The sequence below is a fragment of the Rhipicephalus microplus genome, chromosome 5, assembly GCF_043290135.1.
Source record: "Rhipicephalus microplus isolate Deutch F79 chromosome 5, USDA_Rmic, whole genome shotgun sequence".
Classification (NCBI taxonomy): Eukaryota; Metazoa; Arthropoda; class Arachnida; order Ixodida; family Ixodidae; genus Rhipicephalus; species Rhipicephalus microplus.
In genome coordinates, this window is record NC_134704.1 from 37,312,299 (window position 1) to 37,332,741 (window position 20,443).

The 20,443-nt window shown below is 47.6% G+C and overlaps 1 protein-coding gene across 1 annotated transcript in view; it reads left to right on the forward strand.

Annotated features, from left to right (window-relative positions):
* Nucleotides 1-5,266: 5,266 nt before the first annotated feature.
* Nucleotides 5,267-20,443, forward strand: part of LOC119173916 (atrial natriuretic peptide-converting enzyme) — a 30,744-nt gene continuing 15,567 nt past the window's right edge. Inside the window, exons 1-4 of the mRNA XM_075895219.1 lie at nucleotides 5,267-5,555; nucleotides 8,740-8,863; nucleotides 9,858-10,019; nucleotides 16,197-16,436. Of these exons, the coding sequence (XP_075751334.1) occupies nucleotides 8,788-8,863; nucleotides 9,858-10,019; nucleotides 16,197-16,436 (478 nt within the window). The 5' untranslated portion in view covers nucleotides 5,267-5,555; nucleotides 8,740-8,787. The remainder of the gene's footprint in view (nucleotides 5,556-8,739; nucleotides 8,864-9,857; nucleotides 10,020-16,196; nucleotides 16,437-20,443) is intronic.

Consider the following 20,443-nt stretch of genomic DNA (forward strand, 5'->3'; position numbering starts at 1 on the left):
AGAAAGTGGGGGAGGGAACGCGCATGCGCAGTGTGGGTGCTCAGGCCGCACACCAGATTGAGCTCGACCACAAGACGCTTCGCATCTAAAAGAAAAGGCCTCCAGTGCTTCCGATCCTGGAGGCACTGGAGGCCTTTTCTTATATCATTTGAGTGTCCAATTTGAGTGGCATTCAAGATCCACACGCTTGTCACGTTTTCGCTCGCTACGAAGCCTGAAACGTCCAACTGCGGCAGGGACGCGGAAAATTCTAGAAAATATAACTATACGCTACACCTGTCCACGGCGCTTGACCTTGTCTTGTGTCATTCAGGACAGGCGTGTCACAGTTTTGACGAACACTCGGGACCATTGTCTTTGGGCTGATCCGCGGATTGTTCCGACGACGCCGACCTCTTGAAGCGGTAAAATGTAACGGCAGTGCGGAAGCAAGTCGGCTCGACGGAAGCCATTGGATTCGGCAGCAATGCAAGATAACAATGCCACGCTGCTTCGAGCGACGACCGACGGAAAGCCGTTCGAGCTGTTACTGAAACCGGGCTTCCCTCCTTTATAGCACGAAGAGGAAACTCCAGAGGGACGATTAAACGCTCAGGTCATGGCGCGTCGCTGTGCCCACACACGAACCATTGTTCATTCATGGTTTTTCTGCCAGAAGGACCTTCCGCCGGTTCTTGATCCAAGGTAGGGGTCACCATACGGCTTCTCCCCGCATTGTACGCGCTACGCGAAGGTTGGGGCCACGGTGGTTGAGGCCTTGTCATGACTACATTTATTGTAAGGATGATTGAAAAGCGGCTTACATGGTTCTCTGGAAGTTTTGAAAGTTGAATTTAAACCATTTAAACCAAAGAAAAGAATCAAAAGAAAGGGGGAGTATCGTTGTCTACTGCCGTGCGAAAACGCGGAAACTCGACCCATATATATATATATATATATATATATATATATATATATATATATATATATATATATATATATATATATATAGAACTTGAAGGGAAGGCACGACAGGTCCGGGTATTTTCTATATTGAAATAACTTGAAGATAGCACATAAGAAAAGGATCGTATTTACTAACGTTTCGGCCGTGGCACGGCCTTCGTCAGAGTAAGAGCCGTGCCACGGCCGAAACGTTAGTAAATACGATCCTTTTCTTATGTGCTATCTTCAAGTTATTTCAATATATATATATATATATATATATATATATATATATATATATATATATATATATATATATATATATATATATATATATATATATATATATATATATATATATATATATATATATATATAGAGAGAGAGAGAGAGAGAGAGAGAGAGTCTGGCTAGAGTCTGACCTTCATCATCCTGATGAAGGCCAGACTCTAGGCCGAAACGTCGAAATAAATCACGTTGTGACCGCTCATGAAGGATCTACTTGGCCATATATATATATATATATATATATATATATATATATATATATATATATATATATATATAATGCCAAAGAAAGTATAGGGGAAGTTACTATACCAAATTGTAATGTAAATATTAACGAAGAAAAGTGGTTGAAAAGATGACTTGCCGTGGGCAGGAACCAAACCTGCGACGTTCGAATAACGCGTTTGATGCTCTACTACTGAGCTACCCCGGCGGCTATCCTCCCAGCCACTTTATTAGGTATGTAAGTGAATTTAAATGTGGGAGTGTCAGTCACCGCCATCTGTAGCCATGGTGGCGAGTGTGGCACACTCTTTATGACCCTGTGTGGCATGACGTAGCAGGTTAACTTACTACGATCTGGTAGCTGACCAATAGTCCCTCGGATACAACCTAAGGCCCCAAGTCTGCCAGTACGAGACCATCGTTAATCAATAAGGGAAAAAAGTGTGTACTTAAGGGCTCGTCTTTCCGTGTTTTGACACAATATTAATGAGATTTAACAGACAACAATGTCAAGGAAAGTATAGGGAAAGTTATTAGGTCGAATTGTAATGTAAATGCGATGAAAGAAAAGTGGGTGAAAAGATATATATATATATATATATATATATATATATATATATATATATATATATATATATATATATATATATATATATATATATATATATATAGTTGACGACGGAATGTGCACAGCATCTACCAATATTAATATTGTCGGGGTTTTACGTCCCAATACTATATTATTACGAGATACACCGTGAGGGCTATTTAGACCACGCACTTAAATCTGGCTTCTATCATTTACCCTCCACCTAAATGCAAGCGGGATTCAATCCCGCGAGCTTCGGGCTGGGAGTCAAGCACCAAATCCGAGAGATGGGCGACCAGCATTCACGGTTACGATTGGCGAATGATTGTAGCGTGATGAATGACACATATGGCGAACTCCAGGTTGTGGATACCGTTTAGTGACGTCAAACACAGCCGTGAAATTGTGCTGAGCAGTGTCAGTCTGCACATGGAATTTGGGGACACGTAGGCCGTGGTCCATATTGAGCTACATGTCCTCTGAACATCAGACATACGTCCCGTTCTTGCACCCAGATTATAGACATCACATATGAGCAGTTCTAGTCGTTGGCTATGAGGTTGTGACGTGCACAGCTGTCAAACTGTGTTAGAATAAATAACACCACAGCCACCATTCGGGGATCACAGACCGCAGCACAGATTTAGTTGTCCTCAGAACAACCTGTACATACCTCATGTTCTTGTACTCAAACAATGATTATAACATATAATGAATGCCACCTGATTAACTGTGACGTCACACGCATATGTGTCAAATTTGTGTTAATCGAAATGAGTACACAGACAGCATTCGGGGACACGCATACTATAGCCCAGATCGAGACGTGCCCTCCGAACAACCTACATACCTCGTGTTGTTCTTCCGCCAGTCTTGTCTTACACAAGAGGTCGCTTTTGCTGACGTCTGTATCACACGTTGCCCGAGCGGGATGACCCCTTCTGTATTAGCTTCTTTGCACGTGTTAAGGTACCTCTTATCGACACGTCTTCATATAGTCGAGACCCTCGTGTCCTCTTAACGTGGGGATCCGTCTCCATTATCTTACAGATGTAGCCCCAGCGTACGATGGCCGAACCATTTGTCTTTCCTCGTGAACTCCGACCCCGCGCCCTGCCAGCAACCGTGCGTGACTTCTGCTCGGATGTAATCGCGACGATCTCCATCTTTCTCTGTCACTCAACGCATCCGTCTTGGCAACCTCATTCCAGCACTCCGCTAGCTGAACGCCAGATCCGTTTGTTGTGACCGCGTCGCGATAATCGCAGCTTGTAAACATTGTAATTAACTCGGCTATTTCGTACTGTGGCAGTAACCACATGAACATGGGTTTCCGTCCAACTCTCTGCTTCAAACACGCGAATAAAATACTTGAAAACTATTTTTCGGCTCTCTAGCTTGGTGGTCTTCGCGGTCGACTTTCCTTAAAGCGTATACGGCTCTATGGCCCTACGTGAAATTAGCCGTATTTTTGATCGTTTAATTCACCGAATCTGTAATTAAAGGCCCCCAAACAGGCTTTTTTTGTAGGCATACATACTTCCTGCTGCACTACTGTCGTCATCGTTACCAGAATACTTTCTCAATCCTTACCTCAACTGTCGCCACCTGGGCAGAGAAACAAAATGAAGAATCCTGTCCTCAAACTCGAGCTCATTTTTGGCCCATTTGATACTTGCTATGTCGACGTAATCGTGGGTAAAAAAAGCATAAATTACACAATGCCATACGTGGTGTTGCCTTTGTGTTTTAACAACGCTTTCTTGTATGAAAAAATAAATTCACTACTGTGTCGGCAACAGCCTAAACCCGCAGTAAATGGACAGACGTATAGTCGCGGGATCAGAAATGCATCAGCTTAAACTAATCCTTCCAGCCATTGACCAATCAAATCGACAACGACGCCGCGACCAAGCACAACACCGAGAGGGATCCTATAGTTTGCACAGTTAACTGACTATCAGAGAAAACTACGCCGGCACATCGTCTTCTGACCGAGATCATCCCGACGCATGAGACAATGTATAGTGAGGTTTACAAAGTAGCAAAACACCATAATTCTGTGGCGCTATGACAAACGCGAATTAAGTCCCTTATTTCTATGTAGTTCTCCCGACGTGTCTTCAGTACGCCTTTAGCGCTCAATGCAACTGCAGGTGTGTGAAGAGCCTGCAACAAACGCCATAGGTTCATTAACAAGCACGCCTGTAGTGTACGCTCCGAACCGCATATACATGGGAGAGCAGTGAATGAAGCTCTCACGAGAAACACACAACATCGACGCGTATCGATGCGTAAACACACAGCAGAACCGCTGAGGTCTGCGAGTTCCCGCTCCGCTCCGGAAGGCGGCTAAGCGCGCAATTCGCGGTTGCAATAAGCAGAAACGGGGCCAACGAGCGAATCAAAAGTAATTAACCCGAAGCCAACAACAACGTTGCGATGGAACGGCGGCGTGAATTGGTCTCCTCCCACGTTCAAGCACCGCGCACACAACGCGTGGCACGCCGCACAATTATACGCACTATATACAAGAGGAGAACGAGCGGCGCATACAGTTCAGCCAGGCACCGCGGTCCCGCCCCTTCTTCCTGCGCGTACACTCTCCGTGTTGAACGAGGTAGGCATCGTTCGGAGCTGCACGCGGCGCAAAACGAAACTATAGCAAGAATCCGAGGCGAGGCCGTACGGCCCACGCACGCACCCGCGCTGCACTTGGCCTAATCCCTCTTGGGAGGCGCGAACGGGCCCCACGCACCGCGCGAATCCGGATCAAAGCGATGGGACCCCGGGGCACGGAGCCCCGTCTGGCGCGCGTTTTGTTTGAGTAGCGCCGCCGACGCAGACCGCGTGGTGCCCCAAGCTTCCATCCCCTCCCCACCTCAGGCACGAGCGCCAACATCGGTAAAGAACAAAAGAGCAGGAAAGGAAAACCCGTTGTTCTCGTTCCTTTTTATGCTTCCTCCTCCTCTCTCTCTTATCCCTCACACTTTTCGGCTGGTTCCTTCTTTCCTCCGGTTCGTCGAGAGGTAGCACCACCGATGAAGCTGAGGATCGGAGAAAGAGAAAAGAAGGAAGCGATAATGGTCTTCGTAAAGAGGGAGAGAAGAAGGCGCGCTCTTCGCAGCGACCGATGCTGCATCGGCAGCAGCATCAAAAATAGCGGAGGAACGCGCGGTGGTCTGGCGCGCCGCCGGAGTCTTCACCTCCTCTCCTCTTAAGAGCGGCCCCAGTGACCCGGGATGCGCCCGACTTTCGAGGGAGGGGATATTCGCCGTCAGTGGAGGCGCCTGCAGATCCTCATCACCTGCGCTCAGCGACCGAGCCTCAACCGGCGCTTGTCCCCTTGATCGCGTTCAACGCTCTGCGGGAGTTCCATTGACGGCGACCGCCACGCGAAGGAGCGAACGAAGGAAGTCTCGTCGGGGTGTCCGAGCGACCCGCCACACCGTCGTCGTCGACGGCGTCTGAGAGAAAACGACCAGGACTGACCGGCCGGCACGCTTCTTCGGAGGAATCTCTTCACGAAGTGAGTCGGTGTGACCAACAACACGCGCCCGCTCCCACGCTTCCCCCGGCGCGCGCCCCGTCGCGTGCCTGCGCTACGCGACGGTCACTTTCCCTGCATTGCGTGCCGACGTTGCGGGAAAAGCGAGAGCTTTGTCAGCTGCTGAAATGTCAAAATACTGCGAACGGTATGGGAAGAGTTTTCTTTTGCATTCCGATCGGACTCTATAGAGGAAGAAAAACAACTTTTATAAGGGGAATCGGCTTGAAAGCTAGATGGGTGGGGCCCCACGCCCAGGACCCCAACTGACCCGTGTCGAGCCGGACCTGGTCCAGAAGCAAAACTGCTATTCGGCCTAGTTGGAACATATTCATCTTGAAATGTTTGCGCAAGCACATGGGGACAGAGAAGAGAACACATACGGGCGCGATGTCCCCGTGTGCTTGCGCAAACATTTCAAGCTGGTCCAGAATGGCTATAGTTACGTACTTTCGGGTCCGAGCTAGCACAGAGAGCCTCGAGTTGTTCCAAAGTTTTCCATACTTGAAGCTTCCTGTTATGAAATCTTTTACTACAACCCCATGGCGTTGTAGAGGGTCGGTAGAGAGTCGCGACACCAACGTTGCTTGTTCGCTTGGTTGGTTGGTTTGTGAGGTTTAACGTCCCAAAAAGACCTGGGCAATGAGAGACTCCATAGTTGACGTTTTCGTCTTAAAAACAGCGACATGAACATTTGTCTGCATAAGAATACCAACATACCTGTAACCCAAGTAATTGCCGTAAAGTGCTCGACATCATGGAAATAAGAAAATTTGTTTCAATAGAACGATAATGGCTGTGGGTGTACCTTGTAGTTATTTTTAACGATAATATACGCGTTCGTACGAGCCAAGACCACCATATGATAATGAGACGCACTGCAGTGTAGGCCTCCAGACATTTCGACCACAGGGGGTCCTTTAACGTGAACTGGAGGGCCAGCAGCCTAGCAGCGCAACCAGTGGACCAGAGTGGTGGACCACCCCGTAAAAGTGTGAAGAAAAACATGGACCAATCTCGAATGAATTGAAAACTAAGATAGCGCATCACTAAGTGACGTGACTGCAACTGCTGCATTCGCTCGCCATCCGCCAGAACTCGTCATCACCAGTGCTGGTTAGTGCGCTGGCTTCTCTTGGCTACAGATGGCTAAATGATTGCAAGAAACTCTGCTTGATAAGAACGCAGAGGGAACTGCGAGCCGTAATGAGTATGATGCGAATATAGGCGAGTGCGCTGTTGCGAGATAGCGAAGTTCGGACAATAGCCTGAACGCAAGTGTTCCATTTAGTATGGTGAAGGCTTAGGTTAGGTGGCATTGTTATAGCGCGAAATCAGGAAAAAAAAAAGGCTCACCAAGGCGTGTGCCCTTTGACGTCTTTGTGTATCTTTCGTCCTTGTTCTGAGTACGCGCTATTACAGTCATCATGTTCCATTTATTAGCGGAGCCTTTTGTTACATGTATCTGTTCCAGCTTGATTCATTGATTTGTGGGGTTTAACGTCCCAAAACCACCACATGAGAGACGCCGTAGGGGGGGGCTCCGGAAATTGAGACCACCTGGGGTTCCTTAACGTGCACCCAAATCTGAGCACACGGGCCTACAACATTTCCGCCTCCATGGGAAATGCAGCCGCCGCAGCCGAGATTCGATCCCGCGACCTGCGGGTCAGCAGCCGAGTACCTTAACCACTATAGACCACCGCGGCGGGGTTCCAGCTACTGTTCCAACTGTTGCATTCCCCAAATATACGTCATCAAATGTGAGCGAACTGCTTCCCACACGTTGCGCTGCAGCGTAGTATGGTATATATAGTATACTATCGTATATTATAGTGTATTGTAGTGCAGTATAGTGTAATATAGTATAGTATACCATCGTATATAGTACAGTACAATATTTGCAAGAATCCATTTCGCAGACAGATTCACAACTGATCAAAACACGAGCAAAAAATTTTTAACAGCGAGGCTGTTTAAGCTGTCAGTAACGTGTTCCCCGTCATAAGAAACTGTCATTATCATCATCATCATAAATCGGCACGCGCTTTCTTCATTCTCTTGGCAGGGCAGATCTTGAGGATATCAGCAAGTTGTGCTCTGTCGTGTGCAAAACTCCATGGGTCGGCATGCGCCACAGGAGTGGGGCAAGCCACACTATATACCGTGTACAGTACAGCAGAGGCAAACAAAAACGAACACGCGAAAAAAGTGCAAGAGAGACATAAAGCGATAGAACGAGAAAAAAATGAAGGAATAAAGACATAAAACTATAAAAATAAAGAAAGACACATAGAGAGATAGAGATATAAAGAAAAAGGAAACGATACAAAGAGAGAGAGAGAGAGAGAGAGAGAGAGAGAGAGAGAGAGAGAGAGAAAAGAAGAAAATAGAAAGAAACATAGAAAGAGCGAGGTACTGTACGGTGCGAAGAACTTCATTTAAAGATCCGGAGAAGTGCCACCTCTTACACAGCGGGCTACTGCCACGTGGAAACAGCTAGACCTATCCGAACCGCCGCATCACAGGCTCTCTGGACAGCCCAAAGTTGATACTGATATTCCGAGCTCCTGAGAGCCCAGCTCCACTTCTGCTCTGTGAGGTCCTTATCCACACGTAACAAGGGGCGTCGCCAAAGCATGTGATCCATGCAAATCACACGTTCCCGCCGCGATAACTCGCGTTATCAAAACAGCCCTCATGTTAAAATCGGTTCGAAGAGCTTTTTTTCTTCTTTTATGTGTATATATATTTTTGCAACTAAATTGAATCGAACAGTAACCCATTTATCTAAACCAGAAACAAAACCTCGAAAATAATAAAACTGGTTTTACGCCTCCGTCTTCGCGTTTCGGGGGAAAAAAGATGCGGACTCTTGAACATTAGACAGTAGCCACTCCGACGAGGATGCTAATGGAAGTGCTTTGGGTACGACTTGTCCTATCGTAAAATAAAACTGCAGTGTATTCCACCATCGAACAGTGTCTTTTTTCAATGAGCGAGGTTCACTCGAAGACACTTCCAAGGCCGGTTATAAATAAGCTGTGTGTGATGGCTCTTCCTTTCAAAAAAAAAAAAAAAAAAGGTTTGCGGATTGTATAGACCAATCATTTCGTGTCGAAGGTGGGAATCGCCTGAAGCATGCACGTTCGTTCGTCTCCTGCAGGTGACCCCGTGCACCATCTCGGCCCGCAGCTGAGCCCTTCTCGAAGCCATGGACGGAGGCCGGCGTGCGTTCGCCATCCTGCTGTTACTCGCACTGGTCGGATTCGCCTCCTGCTATTTCAACGGTGAGCTGTAGCCGCAACCACTGCGACAGAACTGAGGCGCCCAATCACTTTGTTAACGAACGCTCTCCGGACGCCGCCATATCTCCTTCTGTTAATATATTAATAAGTGTGACCCCCCTCCCCCCAATTGCACTGCCGAGGCTGTGAGATCAACTTCTCTATACTGCATTATATCAGTTCAGAAAGGAAGTGATCTTTCTCTCCGTTGAAGAGGTCTACAGTTCATACATGCCGTATTGTTCTCGTGACACCTAACAAAATGGGCCATGCACTGAAGATAAAAAAAGAGGCCTGGCAATACAATATAACTTTTTTTTAAATTATATGTTGCAGTTGCACAAGCTGTCAGTCAACGTACAGCTCATGAGATGTTGTAGGGAGACTGGAAAGGGAGGGGGGGTCAGTGTATGACAGGATACTTTATAGCTGCTCTTTTTTAAGGGGTACATATTAAAAAAAAACAAAAAATAAGCGAGGCGTCAAAACATCCGAACCTCCCCTTTGTATCCACCCGTGAGCGCCGTGTGTATTGCCTACAGAGACAAGTATAGTGGCAGCAGCCACGCAGCTATAACATGCATGCATCTGAAGTTCTTTTGTGCCAACCCGACTCGTTAGTCACTGTAAACATGCATACTGTGAATGTTCCGTAACTTCCCAGGGGCATCCTCAGAATTTTTTCCAGAGAGGTGCATCGGCAAACAATATGGGGGGAGGGGGTGTCACTAAATTTCCGTGACATGACCGTACAACGTGCAAAGTTGGCTACCAATCCTGAAAGCCATTTTAGGTGGATAAAAGGGCCATGAATGTGCTAATTAAACTGTGTGGTCTATTTGTACTGCATAAAAATAATCTCCGAAGTTCCAAGAGTGGGGGGGGGGGGGGGGTAGCCCCCTTCCCTTTGTACCCCTTTCGGACACTTAAGGAACCTCCGTAGAGAACGTTTAACAGAGCTGGCGTGCTCACTCGTCTCTCTATGAACCCGACGTAGGTGCCGAGAACTCTCTGTACACGTTGGACGGCCTGGGCCTACCGCTGGTGCTGCCCGGCAGGTACCCGTCGAGTCGCAGCCACGCCAGGAACGTGGCCAAGTTCTACGGACACCCCGTTCTACCGAGGACGAGGTGGATGACGGAGAGCTCGTACAGGTCAGGTAGGTGTCGAGAATAGAGATGCGAAGGGCAGAGAAAAAAACAAGAAAATTCCGAAAAAGAAACCTCTTTTTTTGGCGCACTTGGAAAAATTGGCTGAAATTTTCGAGGGGTAAAACGTACAGAAATAAAGCCTAGGCAACACCCAGCGCTGACCGCGAACCCAAAACGATACCAAAACATCAAACGACGGCTGGCCACTCGCCATCGACATCGCATTAAGTCAGTTTCAGCGTCAGCTTAGCTTGAGTCGTTCGGGTGTGGTCGTGTTAGGAGCGGTTTCGGATGTGTTTGGTGCCCGTTGTTGTTCAGATTTGACTTTCCCCCGTACACTGCTTATAAAGCCGTGTGCAAGCAGATTCTGCAATGGTTGGAATAATCCATCACGTGTACATGCATATACTTCACGGTCGCTATACGCTTTTCCCATGCAACGCGACATCCTGACATGATGAAGAAAGCTACAGATGAAGCCAGTGGTACTGACTCTGAATAAGAGTTTGAAATTCATATTTTGACCATCTTGATCAACGTTTCTATAGTCGAAGCCACCACGAAACAGACATTTCTAGGTTCTTTGTTCTAACTGCCGTAACAATTCTAGGAAGCCGCACCAATTCACAGAGAGCTAAATGAGTTCGCGGTGATGTTTCTCCCCTGCATTCGATCTGTTAAATGCCATATTCGTTCGTGAGAAGAGAGAAAGCATTTAATTTCTGGTATTTACATAATGAAAATTAATGCTTTTGACACTTGGCAGTATACGATTACTATATAAAAAAAGAAAATTTGTTCTTTTCCATTTTTTACCAAAATTTTAGAGAAAGAGTGAAAAAAATTTCTATGCTCAATATTTTCGAAAATTTTGCGAGTCGACAACGGAGCTGTATTCAGTTATATCGTCGAAAAATGTGACTAATAGTTTATTTCGACGTGCAAAATACCGCGTTAGACAGCCAGCTTTTGTGAAGATGAAGCAGGGTTACGCTCTCTGGAGTGCATATATAGGTAAGTTTGTTGAATTCCTTGATATAAATAATAAGCTGAAGCAAAATTTTCACTGGCCGTAATCGCAAGTATTTTCCTGGGCATGGTATGGAGTATGCCATTGGCCGGCTACACTCAGTATACACAGTAACACGTACGACATCATGATTGGCTGTCATCTCCTGCTAAGTAAAGTATATAAATGTAAGAACATAACCGCGAAGACGCATGGCAATGTGATGACATATCGCCTTCAACGTCGTATAAGTGTGTGAATGAAGTGTCTCATTTTATATGTATATCTTTATAACCGAGTCTTAGCAATAACGATCGCGCGAACTAACACTGAATTGCATTAATTGCACGCGTAAGCATCAGCAGCGAAGCCAGCATATGTCCGCATCAAAGGGTCGTTTTCAAGCAAATCTTAGATCAATGTCGCGTTCACTCTGTGCACGCAGAGTCGGATACCTCGAAAAAAAAAATTCGAGGCAGAACGGCACGACAATTTAGACGACACGCACGTAAAAACGCGACTATGGGACAAAATTAAGCATGACACAAAAAGGCGTTTGTATGCATGCTATTATTGTCGTGGTACGATCGACTCTCTCGAGTACAATCGATGACTTGAAGAATATTCGACCGAAAGACAACACGTTCACTTAACTCTCTGAGGAGAGCGAGCAAGTCTCGTCACATGAAGTTAGAACGGTAAGAATCATTAGGCAGTGGAAGCAAACTGACGCTGAGCTGGTTGAAAGACTTAAACGTAATTAACCTCGTTGTCAACTATAGCACGCGGCAAACAGCGAGGCACTGCATCTCTATCACAATCTCAGCTCAGAGACTCAATTAAGAACAGAGTAGAAGGTTGCTACATATTCTACACAAATTAACTCTACGGGCGCTTCTCAGCCAGAACCTCAATAATTATGACCTGTTTTGGGCAATCAAAAGCAGTGTATTCCTGACTTGCAACCGCATAAAATACAGGTAGCAGTTTGTCCTTCAACAGTTTATACCCTGGTTGAATTTATAAACAATTTGTTTGTTGTTGTTTTTTTCTCAGAGCAACGAGTATGCATGGCGAGACGGTTAAGGAGGTTTAAGAAACACCGCTCCCACGAACATAAGGAAACCACTCTCGAACAAATTTCTCGATCTGGTTCTTGCCCTGATGCCCCACTAAAGGGCGCGTTGCGCCGATTTCGTCTGCTTTTAACATTCATCCTAACCGGGGCCCTGAATCACGAAGGGGGAAGACAATGTCCATCTGTTAAAACTTTTCCTTCTCACAGACACCGTACACGAGAACGCGCCAACAACAACAAGAGCGCCATGCACATGCATTTAGTCTAATCGCGTATAAGCGAGACTGCGCGTTGCGCCCCCTCCTCGCCCCAGCCCGCCCACCCGCCCGCCTTCTGCCGAACCATCAATTAGTCACTTTCCTGCAGTGAACAACGCGCGTGTATACAGAGCAATCGCTGGCTGCCGCTGCATATACGCGATGCACGTCAATAGTCCGTGAGGCGTACAGGGGGGAGGCCCTTGAACCCGAGCGGGTCGATCGGCAGCGAAGACGAAGTGGCGACCGTGAGTAAAAGAAGAGGAAGAAGGATGCGCATTATAACGAAGGACGCGTATTAGCGAAGGACGTTGGCCAGGGAGCGGCGCCAGCGACCGATTCTCCACGCGACTCTGCGCGCAGCCCGTCCCCATGCACGATCACGCCGCTGCGTAATATTATTACGGCGAAAACGGGGGCGCCGCAGGCGAAAAAGGGCGAAAACGGAGCCGTTGCGTGGTTACACGTGAGGTCCGTACTATATAGCGTAGCCCGGCAGAAGAGACCACAAACGGGGTCGCGTTTCGCTGCGATGCCGTCAAACAACGCGTCACGGGTCTCGCCGATGCCCTTTTTTTCTTTCTTTTTTTTTTCTCCGACAGCTATCATAGTACGGGATCGCCCGATTAATATGCGCGCAAGCGCGCACCCGTGGAGCCTAATCCCGGACGCTCCTTTCCCTGCTGGCGCCGCGGACGAAACTAAAATCACAGGAGCGGCCGTCCCCTCACTTCTCCCGCTGCATCTGCGACCACCGCATCATGAAACATCCGCGATGACAGACTTGGGTTGCCTCGTTTGCTTGGTTGCTCGCCCCGCTGCATCTATTCGCGTTGCGCGCAGCGGGTAATGAGTATCGTCTAGCGTGGGACAGCTCCCGCGTGTGGGGGGCTTCGACTCTACTCGCACTCTTCCAGGTTAATCGTCTTCACTGGCCGCCACGTGCACGTGAACGAGGGGGAGGAGTGGGGTGGGGGGCGACAAGTGACCTGACACACAAAAAAAAAAAAACACCCGCTTGGTGGGAAGGCCGCCGGGAATGCGTCGAATATGCGTGAACTGCTTGTACGCGTGTGTATACATCTCGTGACCTTGAATCGTCCCATTCCTTAGCCCCGAGAGAAAACGGCGTGCCGCGTCCCGGCACACAGTCCCCGTTTTGTGTTCGCACGTCGTAGATAGATAGCCGTGTTTGTCGATGCGGGCGATCGGGCCCGAGCGACCTGGAGCCAAAAACAAACGATGCGAAAGCGTGTCGGCTCCGGTTTAGTTTCGATTGGTTTGCTAAACGCGATAAGGGTGGGAGAATCCGGGACGAACCGAAACGGGCATCACATACAAGACTGTACAGCTCGGCTCTCAGCGGAATAAACTGCCTGCGCTAGAGACAGCAGCGTCCCCTCGTGTTGTTATTCTTCGTCTGCCGGTGCTGATGAACAGATAGGAATACTCGCCTTCGCTTTGAGACTACGAGGCGGGATAGTCAAAAGGGCGACACGGGTACTCCACGTGGTATAACACCACAGATGAATGTATATGCTTTGCGATCAGCAGGGACGCACCGTGCACGATCTGTTCGCGTTCCGCGAGACCGGTTTCACGCTCTACGCGTGGTGAACGTGGACGAGACGGCATATATATGGATGGTCGCCCGCTTACTGTGTCACACACTTCGTTTGTGTCCGTGTGCGTGCGTTCTTACGCGGAGATTCAATCGCGGATGTAAAAGTACGATGACGTAAGCAGAGATGGTAGAATACCGAAGGAACACTTTTGAATAGGCACGTACCGGTGACACGGACCTTGTGACAACCATCTACGCCCCCTCCCCCTTGTTTTTGTATCATAGCACAGAAAATAATTTCGGCACAGGTGAAGGAGGGGTGTACTAACATATATGTATATCCGTGCGCATAAGCGTGGCAAGGTTACCCTTCAGGGGAGAGTCGAAGGTTTTCCACAGCGCGACCCCCTTCTTATTATGTATTATTATGTAAATGCATAGTGCAGACATCGCCCCCCCCCCTTTCTTATGTGACTAACGGAGAAGGCCCTGCCCCCTGTGCGACCGCCTATATTTGTGCGTGGTATATATATATATATATATATATATATATATATATATATATATATATATATATATATATATATATATATATATATATATATATATATATATATATATATATATATATATATATATAGTACCTTCTTCTATACATTACTTGGCATTATTGTCTGTTAGATCTCATTAATATTGTGTCAAAACACGGAAAAACCAAGCCCTTAGGTATCCACTTTTTTCTTAGGTATCCACCACGACATGATTTTGAGAGATGCCTCGGTGTTGTGCTTCGTCGGAAATTTTGACTTCCTATGGTTATCTGAAGGGCTCCTAAACCACCCAGAGGCCGAAATTCAGTTGTGGCGAGGAAGTTCTGCTTGAGCGTACAACGAACACAGCCGTGAGAATTTTTCGAAACGGTGCTGTAAAAGCGGAGGTCGACGCGTTTGATTATAAAAGCGCGCGCGGTAGCTGCTTTCGCTTTTTTCTTCGCTACCCTCCGCTGATATCCTCTCTCAAAGCCGCTTTGCCCTCTTGGCGAGTATACCCCTCACTCCGCCCATAGCGCGAGTTTTCTTTTTGCTTTTGTTTTGCCTCCTTAATCAAAAGCAATAGTGGCGGGTAACAGTGGAATGCTCGACCCGAGAATGCAATAAGCGAGAAGTTATATATATCCATTGAAAATTCCGTACCGCACGACAAGTGAGAGAAAAAGCTAATTAATCAAATACATAGAATAGAGGTCGGTGTAAGGTGATGTGTGATGCAGATAAACAAATGAACCATACGATGATAGCGGTGATGGGTGTAGTGTTTAATTATACGGAGTTTTGCGTGTTCTTCACAAAAACAAAAACTGTGAGATAGCATGTGGAAAGTACACAGCTTTTTTATACGTATTCAAATCTAGTTAATCTAAAGACTGTGAACGTCGACCTTACACTTTTGATAACATATTGACCTACAAAACACAGACAAAAAGCCTGAACAAGTTATATGAACCAGTAGGTAGAAATGTGGTCGGCACACTAATAATAGCAGCAGAACTTGTTGCTTCCCTTAAAACTTCCGGTGAATTCAGTTATCACGCTCTAATACCGAAGCATAAGGTTCGTTTTTTAAGTTAATTGTGCTTGAGGGAAAACTCTTTCTCCGCTTTCACGCAAAATGAAGGTGGTTAAAGTTAAGGACTAAGTTTTGTAATGTTGTGCGTGGCTTAAAAGAAAATATATTGGAAATCTTTTGTTGGTCACAGAGAGAAAAGCATTCAAAATGAGCGAGCTACTCATTGAAACTTTTATTGCCCGCCAATCGTATATATACTTTGTTGAGCCGGTTTACAAAACTGGAAGCCATCCAAAACAGAGAATAGGCGTATAACTATAGAAGCGTTTAGGTTTTCAAACCGGGCTGAACCTGAGGTTCCATCACAGTTTGCGATGCTGGCGCACTTTCGCTCACCTGCAGCAATAAGCAATGGACACCCTACACTACTACGCTGGACACTGTCGAATTCCTTCATGTTGACAAATTTCGTGATGGCCGCATTTTGGACCGATCAGGTATGACGCGTCAGCCCTCTGCGCCAGTCAGAACTGACGAGACGGTGAATTCGACAGTGTTCAGAATCGTATACTCAAAGGTCGGGTCGGGGAACGGACAGTGACTCTGCACAGTTTACGCATGGACGAGATTGTTCTCTGTGACAATAAATTCCCAGAGATATCACTACCGAACGTGCCATCTCTTCATGCACGTGCCGGCCAAACAACGCAGTGGCCGTGTGCCGCCCTCGGCAGCTGTCGCTGTGCGACGACGTGCTGCCGTACAACTCGACGCTGCTGCCCAACCTGGTGGGAGACCGCGACCGCGTGTCCCTGGACCGGACGCTGCTCTTCTTCGCCCTGATGCTCAAGACCGAGTGCAACCCGAGGCTCAAGCAGCTCCTCTGCTCGCTGCTCGAGCCGCCCTGCCGCGGTGGCAGGACGCTGCTTCCGTGCCGAAAGTTCTGCAAAGGTATAGTATTCATTCAAACTACCAGCTTGTACGCCACGTCTTTCTCGCGGTATCTCGTTATCCGTTTGCTCATTGCAGATCGAACGTTCAATCGCATACAAAAGGACCGAACGAATTAGAAGCAACGTGTGCAAAGACAAATTGATTAACCTCCACGAATGGCATTATACCTTAAACTAGCTGGTACAGTCCTTGCACGAGCTTTGGTAAACTCGTTTCTTTTTAATTTTTTTGTCGTTTTATAGCATGCTTCAAAGTTGTGACCTGCACCTAAGTCCCGTCCAGGTGACCGTATAGCGCGGCGACCGATCACTTTCGTGACTAAATAAATTACTCTGCTCGTACCAACGTTACTAGAATGTTCATACAGTGAGCAATGTTCTGGTCAACAGGTTGCGCGGCTCATGGCGCCAGACTGCACTTTCTGCCCGTTCAGGCAGGCCTGCGTTACAGTGCACTCTACCTGCGTGCATAAGCCTTTGAAGAGGAAAGGCCGCAGGCTTGTAAAGTATCTGACTGCTGCGTCGTCGAAACTGATCGAAAACCGTTGAAACATATTGGAAACTCCTTGAATATAGATGTCGCGTATACCCGAGCCTTATGGCTAATCGCCACGCAGCATCCCTCTGTCTCTTGAATAGAAGTTTCACCATGTTATTCCGCGTTAATATAGAGCGTCGTTAGTCAAAACGAGCAGAAAAACAGAATAATATATTAAAATTGAACGTCACTCGTTACTTTTACGCATTCGTATATATATATATATATAAAAACATCTCGACCATCTCACAACATCTAAATTTCTGGCCGCTTATCCGACGTGATCAGCGCTCAATGTTTGACCTACAACGCCGAGTAAGCCCTAATCCGTGTGCCTTTGCGGTAAGGTATGAAGTGCAAGCTGCAGAAATTACTTATTTGGCACGTTCCACATTTTAAAGTATTTTCTAAAGAATGACACGAAAAGCACCTGTCCTGCGTAAGATTATCAATGTCTTATAGGCAATAAGAACCAGGGGCATCGGCAGAATTTTTTTTTTTGGGGGGGGGGGGCGGTATTCTCTCTCCCTGGCTACGCCACTGATAAAAACACCTACCCATACCAACGGCAAAGTTATTTAGTTCTCTATCTCTCTTCTTTGAATCCCCCATTCCCCTCCAGATGCTTCCTTCAAAACGAACGTGACTATCTATCGACCTCCCACCAAAGAGGAAGCGCTCAAAGAGCACGTAATTCGACCACGGCCCTAATGGCTGTCCGAACAACACTTACGAGAACGCTGCAGTTCTATAATCGAGTTCAAGGTCGACCCGCGGAGTGATTTATTCAGCGAGAGTGCCATGGGAATCGGTACAAACGTCGCGTTGCTACGCATGCGTCCTCCTGGACTACTTTCGGCCGCGCAGGAACGTTCTCCGCCTTCTTACAGGAGTATTACGAATGCACAGCCTCTTTTCGCAACGCGGAGGTCAACAGAGCAATCGTGGCGCGATACGTGAGGAACGATGGACGACCCAGAGGGAACGAACAGCTCCTTTTAATGGCGTAGAGATCGTGGGCAGGAAAGAGACTTGCCGGACCACGCGACCAGGCGGAAAGTGTCCGTCCGCTTTCTTTCTTTCTTTCTTTCTTTCTTTCTTTCTTTCTTTCTTTCTTTCTTTCTTTCTTTCTTTCTTTCTTTCTTTCTTTCTTTGTTCGTATACGCTTCAGTGTGTGTCCGGGAATGAGCCTACCGGACAAGGGAGATATGATGTCGAAGTGTGGGCAGTGCGAGCCCTTGAACATTTTTTTCTTTTTTGACATCTGGCGTTAAAATTAAGCGCTGACGCCGAGGATGTGGAACAGGCACAGGAACATCTCTGTATCTGTTTCCGTTTCTCTTTGTGTGTTGGTACATTCCACACAAGTATAGCACGCGCACGTCCTCCTGTTCAACCCTCACGGGTTCTCCACGTCGCATTAAGCGAAGCATGAAGCGACTACATGTGGAATATCAAACATGATACGCGTGACCCTGAGATTGTGTCCAGGAAAACTTCGAGCAAGCAGACATTTTGAATAAAGAAACTCCGCTACAGTGTCGTCGTGGCAGTTGGATAGCAGGCGCTCCTTGGTGCGCTCATCGCAAGTTTATATCCAACACCGCAAGCCGATGCGCGACCAACAGCATCACTCTAGCAGCTTTAAAGTTAACGAGTACTATACGCGAAGCTTAAACAGCTTTCCGTGGATGTGACAAACAAGTGCGCGCGATCATCACAGAGGTACCGATATATCTCGAAGATTTGCCGCCGACAAAGACAGAAGCCGATCTCAAACGTCAACCATGTGGTATCAGCAAACAAATGCGTGCTTCGAAAAGAAACGAGAGCCAACGCGCCGCATGCAGGTCTCGCGGGTGAAGGTCAGGGACAACTAAGGATTCGTGTCGGCGGCAAACAGAGGTCGACACCATTTTGTCTCTCGCATCGTTACTTGCTTCTGTCTCTCTTGCATGTCTTTTCTCTCTTTCTCCTTTGGTTTATCGGGCGCGCGTCACGATGCACTCTGGGCGGGGAAATTCGTTCCCCGTTCGTCGGTCGGTTGCAGGGCGGTCTTCTCCCAATATGCAACCGACCCGTCTTCTCATTGTTTCGCATTATGTCTCCCCTTCGGGCTGCCGTGGGTCGGCGCGCCGTCGTCTCGAGAAATAATCCTTTTCGAAATCCCCGTCGCGATCGATCGACTATAGCAGCCTATAACGTGCCGTTCCGATGGCCTGCTTCCGAAATTACCAAAGCCCCAAATTGTACAGTCCGGTCCGGCAATATATAGTGCAGAGCATTTCGCATGCCAAAAGCGAGGAATCACTGTAGCGAAAATGGCGCAGCACGTACATATAGAGCCAACAACGCATTCAGGACAAGGATGTGTACTGGCGGAAACATGCGCAGTGCAAGTGTTCCGTCTTTCTTGTTACAATGTCCCTCAGCGTCGTTCACTTCGGTGACGGTTTGTGCATGTTGGTAAGACATGACTGAAACTAAAAGCGCACACGATGAGGACGCGGAAGATCCTCGAGACGCTTGAGCTCTATTTTGTTGTAAGTAGCGCTCGGGCGTCCATTTCGCGATTGCATTGCGCTTTTTGGCATATGGCTCTATAGAGCCACAAAACATAATTTAACATTATCATCGTGTGTCTCAAGACCCTCCTCTGTAACCTGGCGAACTATTGATTGATTGATTTGTGGGGTTTAACGTCCCAAAACCACCATATGATTATGAGAGACGCCATAGTGGAGGGCTCCGGAAATTTCGACCAACTGGGGTTCTTTAACGTGCACCCAAATCTGAGCACACGGGCCTACAACATTTCCGCCTCCATCGGAAATGCAAACCTGGCGAACTAGGCGTGCAGGCACAAATCACGGAGGGAAGAAGGCTGTCTCGTCTTGTGCGTTTCTATAATGAACTCTTCTTCTTCTTTTTTTTTTTAAATCTGGGATTTTACGTCTCAAAACTACGCTATGATTATGATAGACGCCGTATAGTGGAAGGGAAGGCTCTGAAACTTTCGATCATCCGGTGTTTTTTGCGTGCACTGATGTCGCACAGCGTACACAGGCCTCTACCACTTCGCCACCATCGCACTGAGACTGCCACGGCCGGCATCGAGCCCACGACCTTCGTTTCGGCAGCCGAGCACCGTCGCCGTTTCATGCACCGCAACGGGGACACACAGCAGCTTCGTAAATAGTGGACCTTATATATGTATAGCGGCTCGACGTGGCTCAAACATGGGCGACTCTGTGATGCGTGGTGAACGCCTCATGTCGTAAGTGTGCACACGGTGGCGAGCGGCCCCGATAACCACGAAGGAAGCCCCTACACGCATGCGTCGTACACGTGATGAACGGGTTACCTCAGCCGGGGGGCTTGCACGCTGCGCCTGCCCGCTGGACGGCGTTCGCACGCTGACTGACTGATCTCGACTTCGCGGAGGTTGAAGGACACTCCCCACGCCT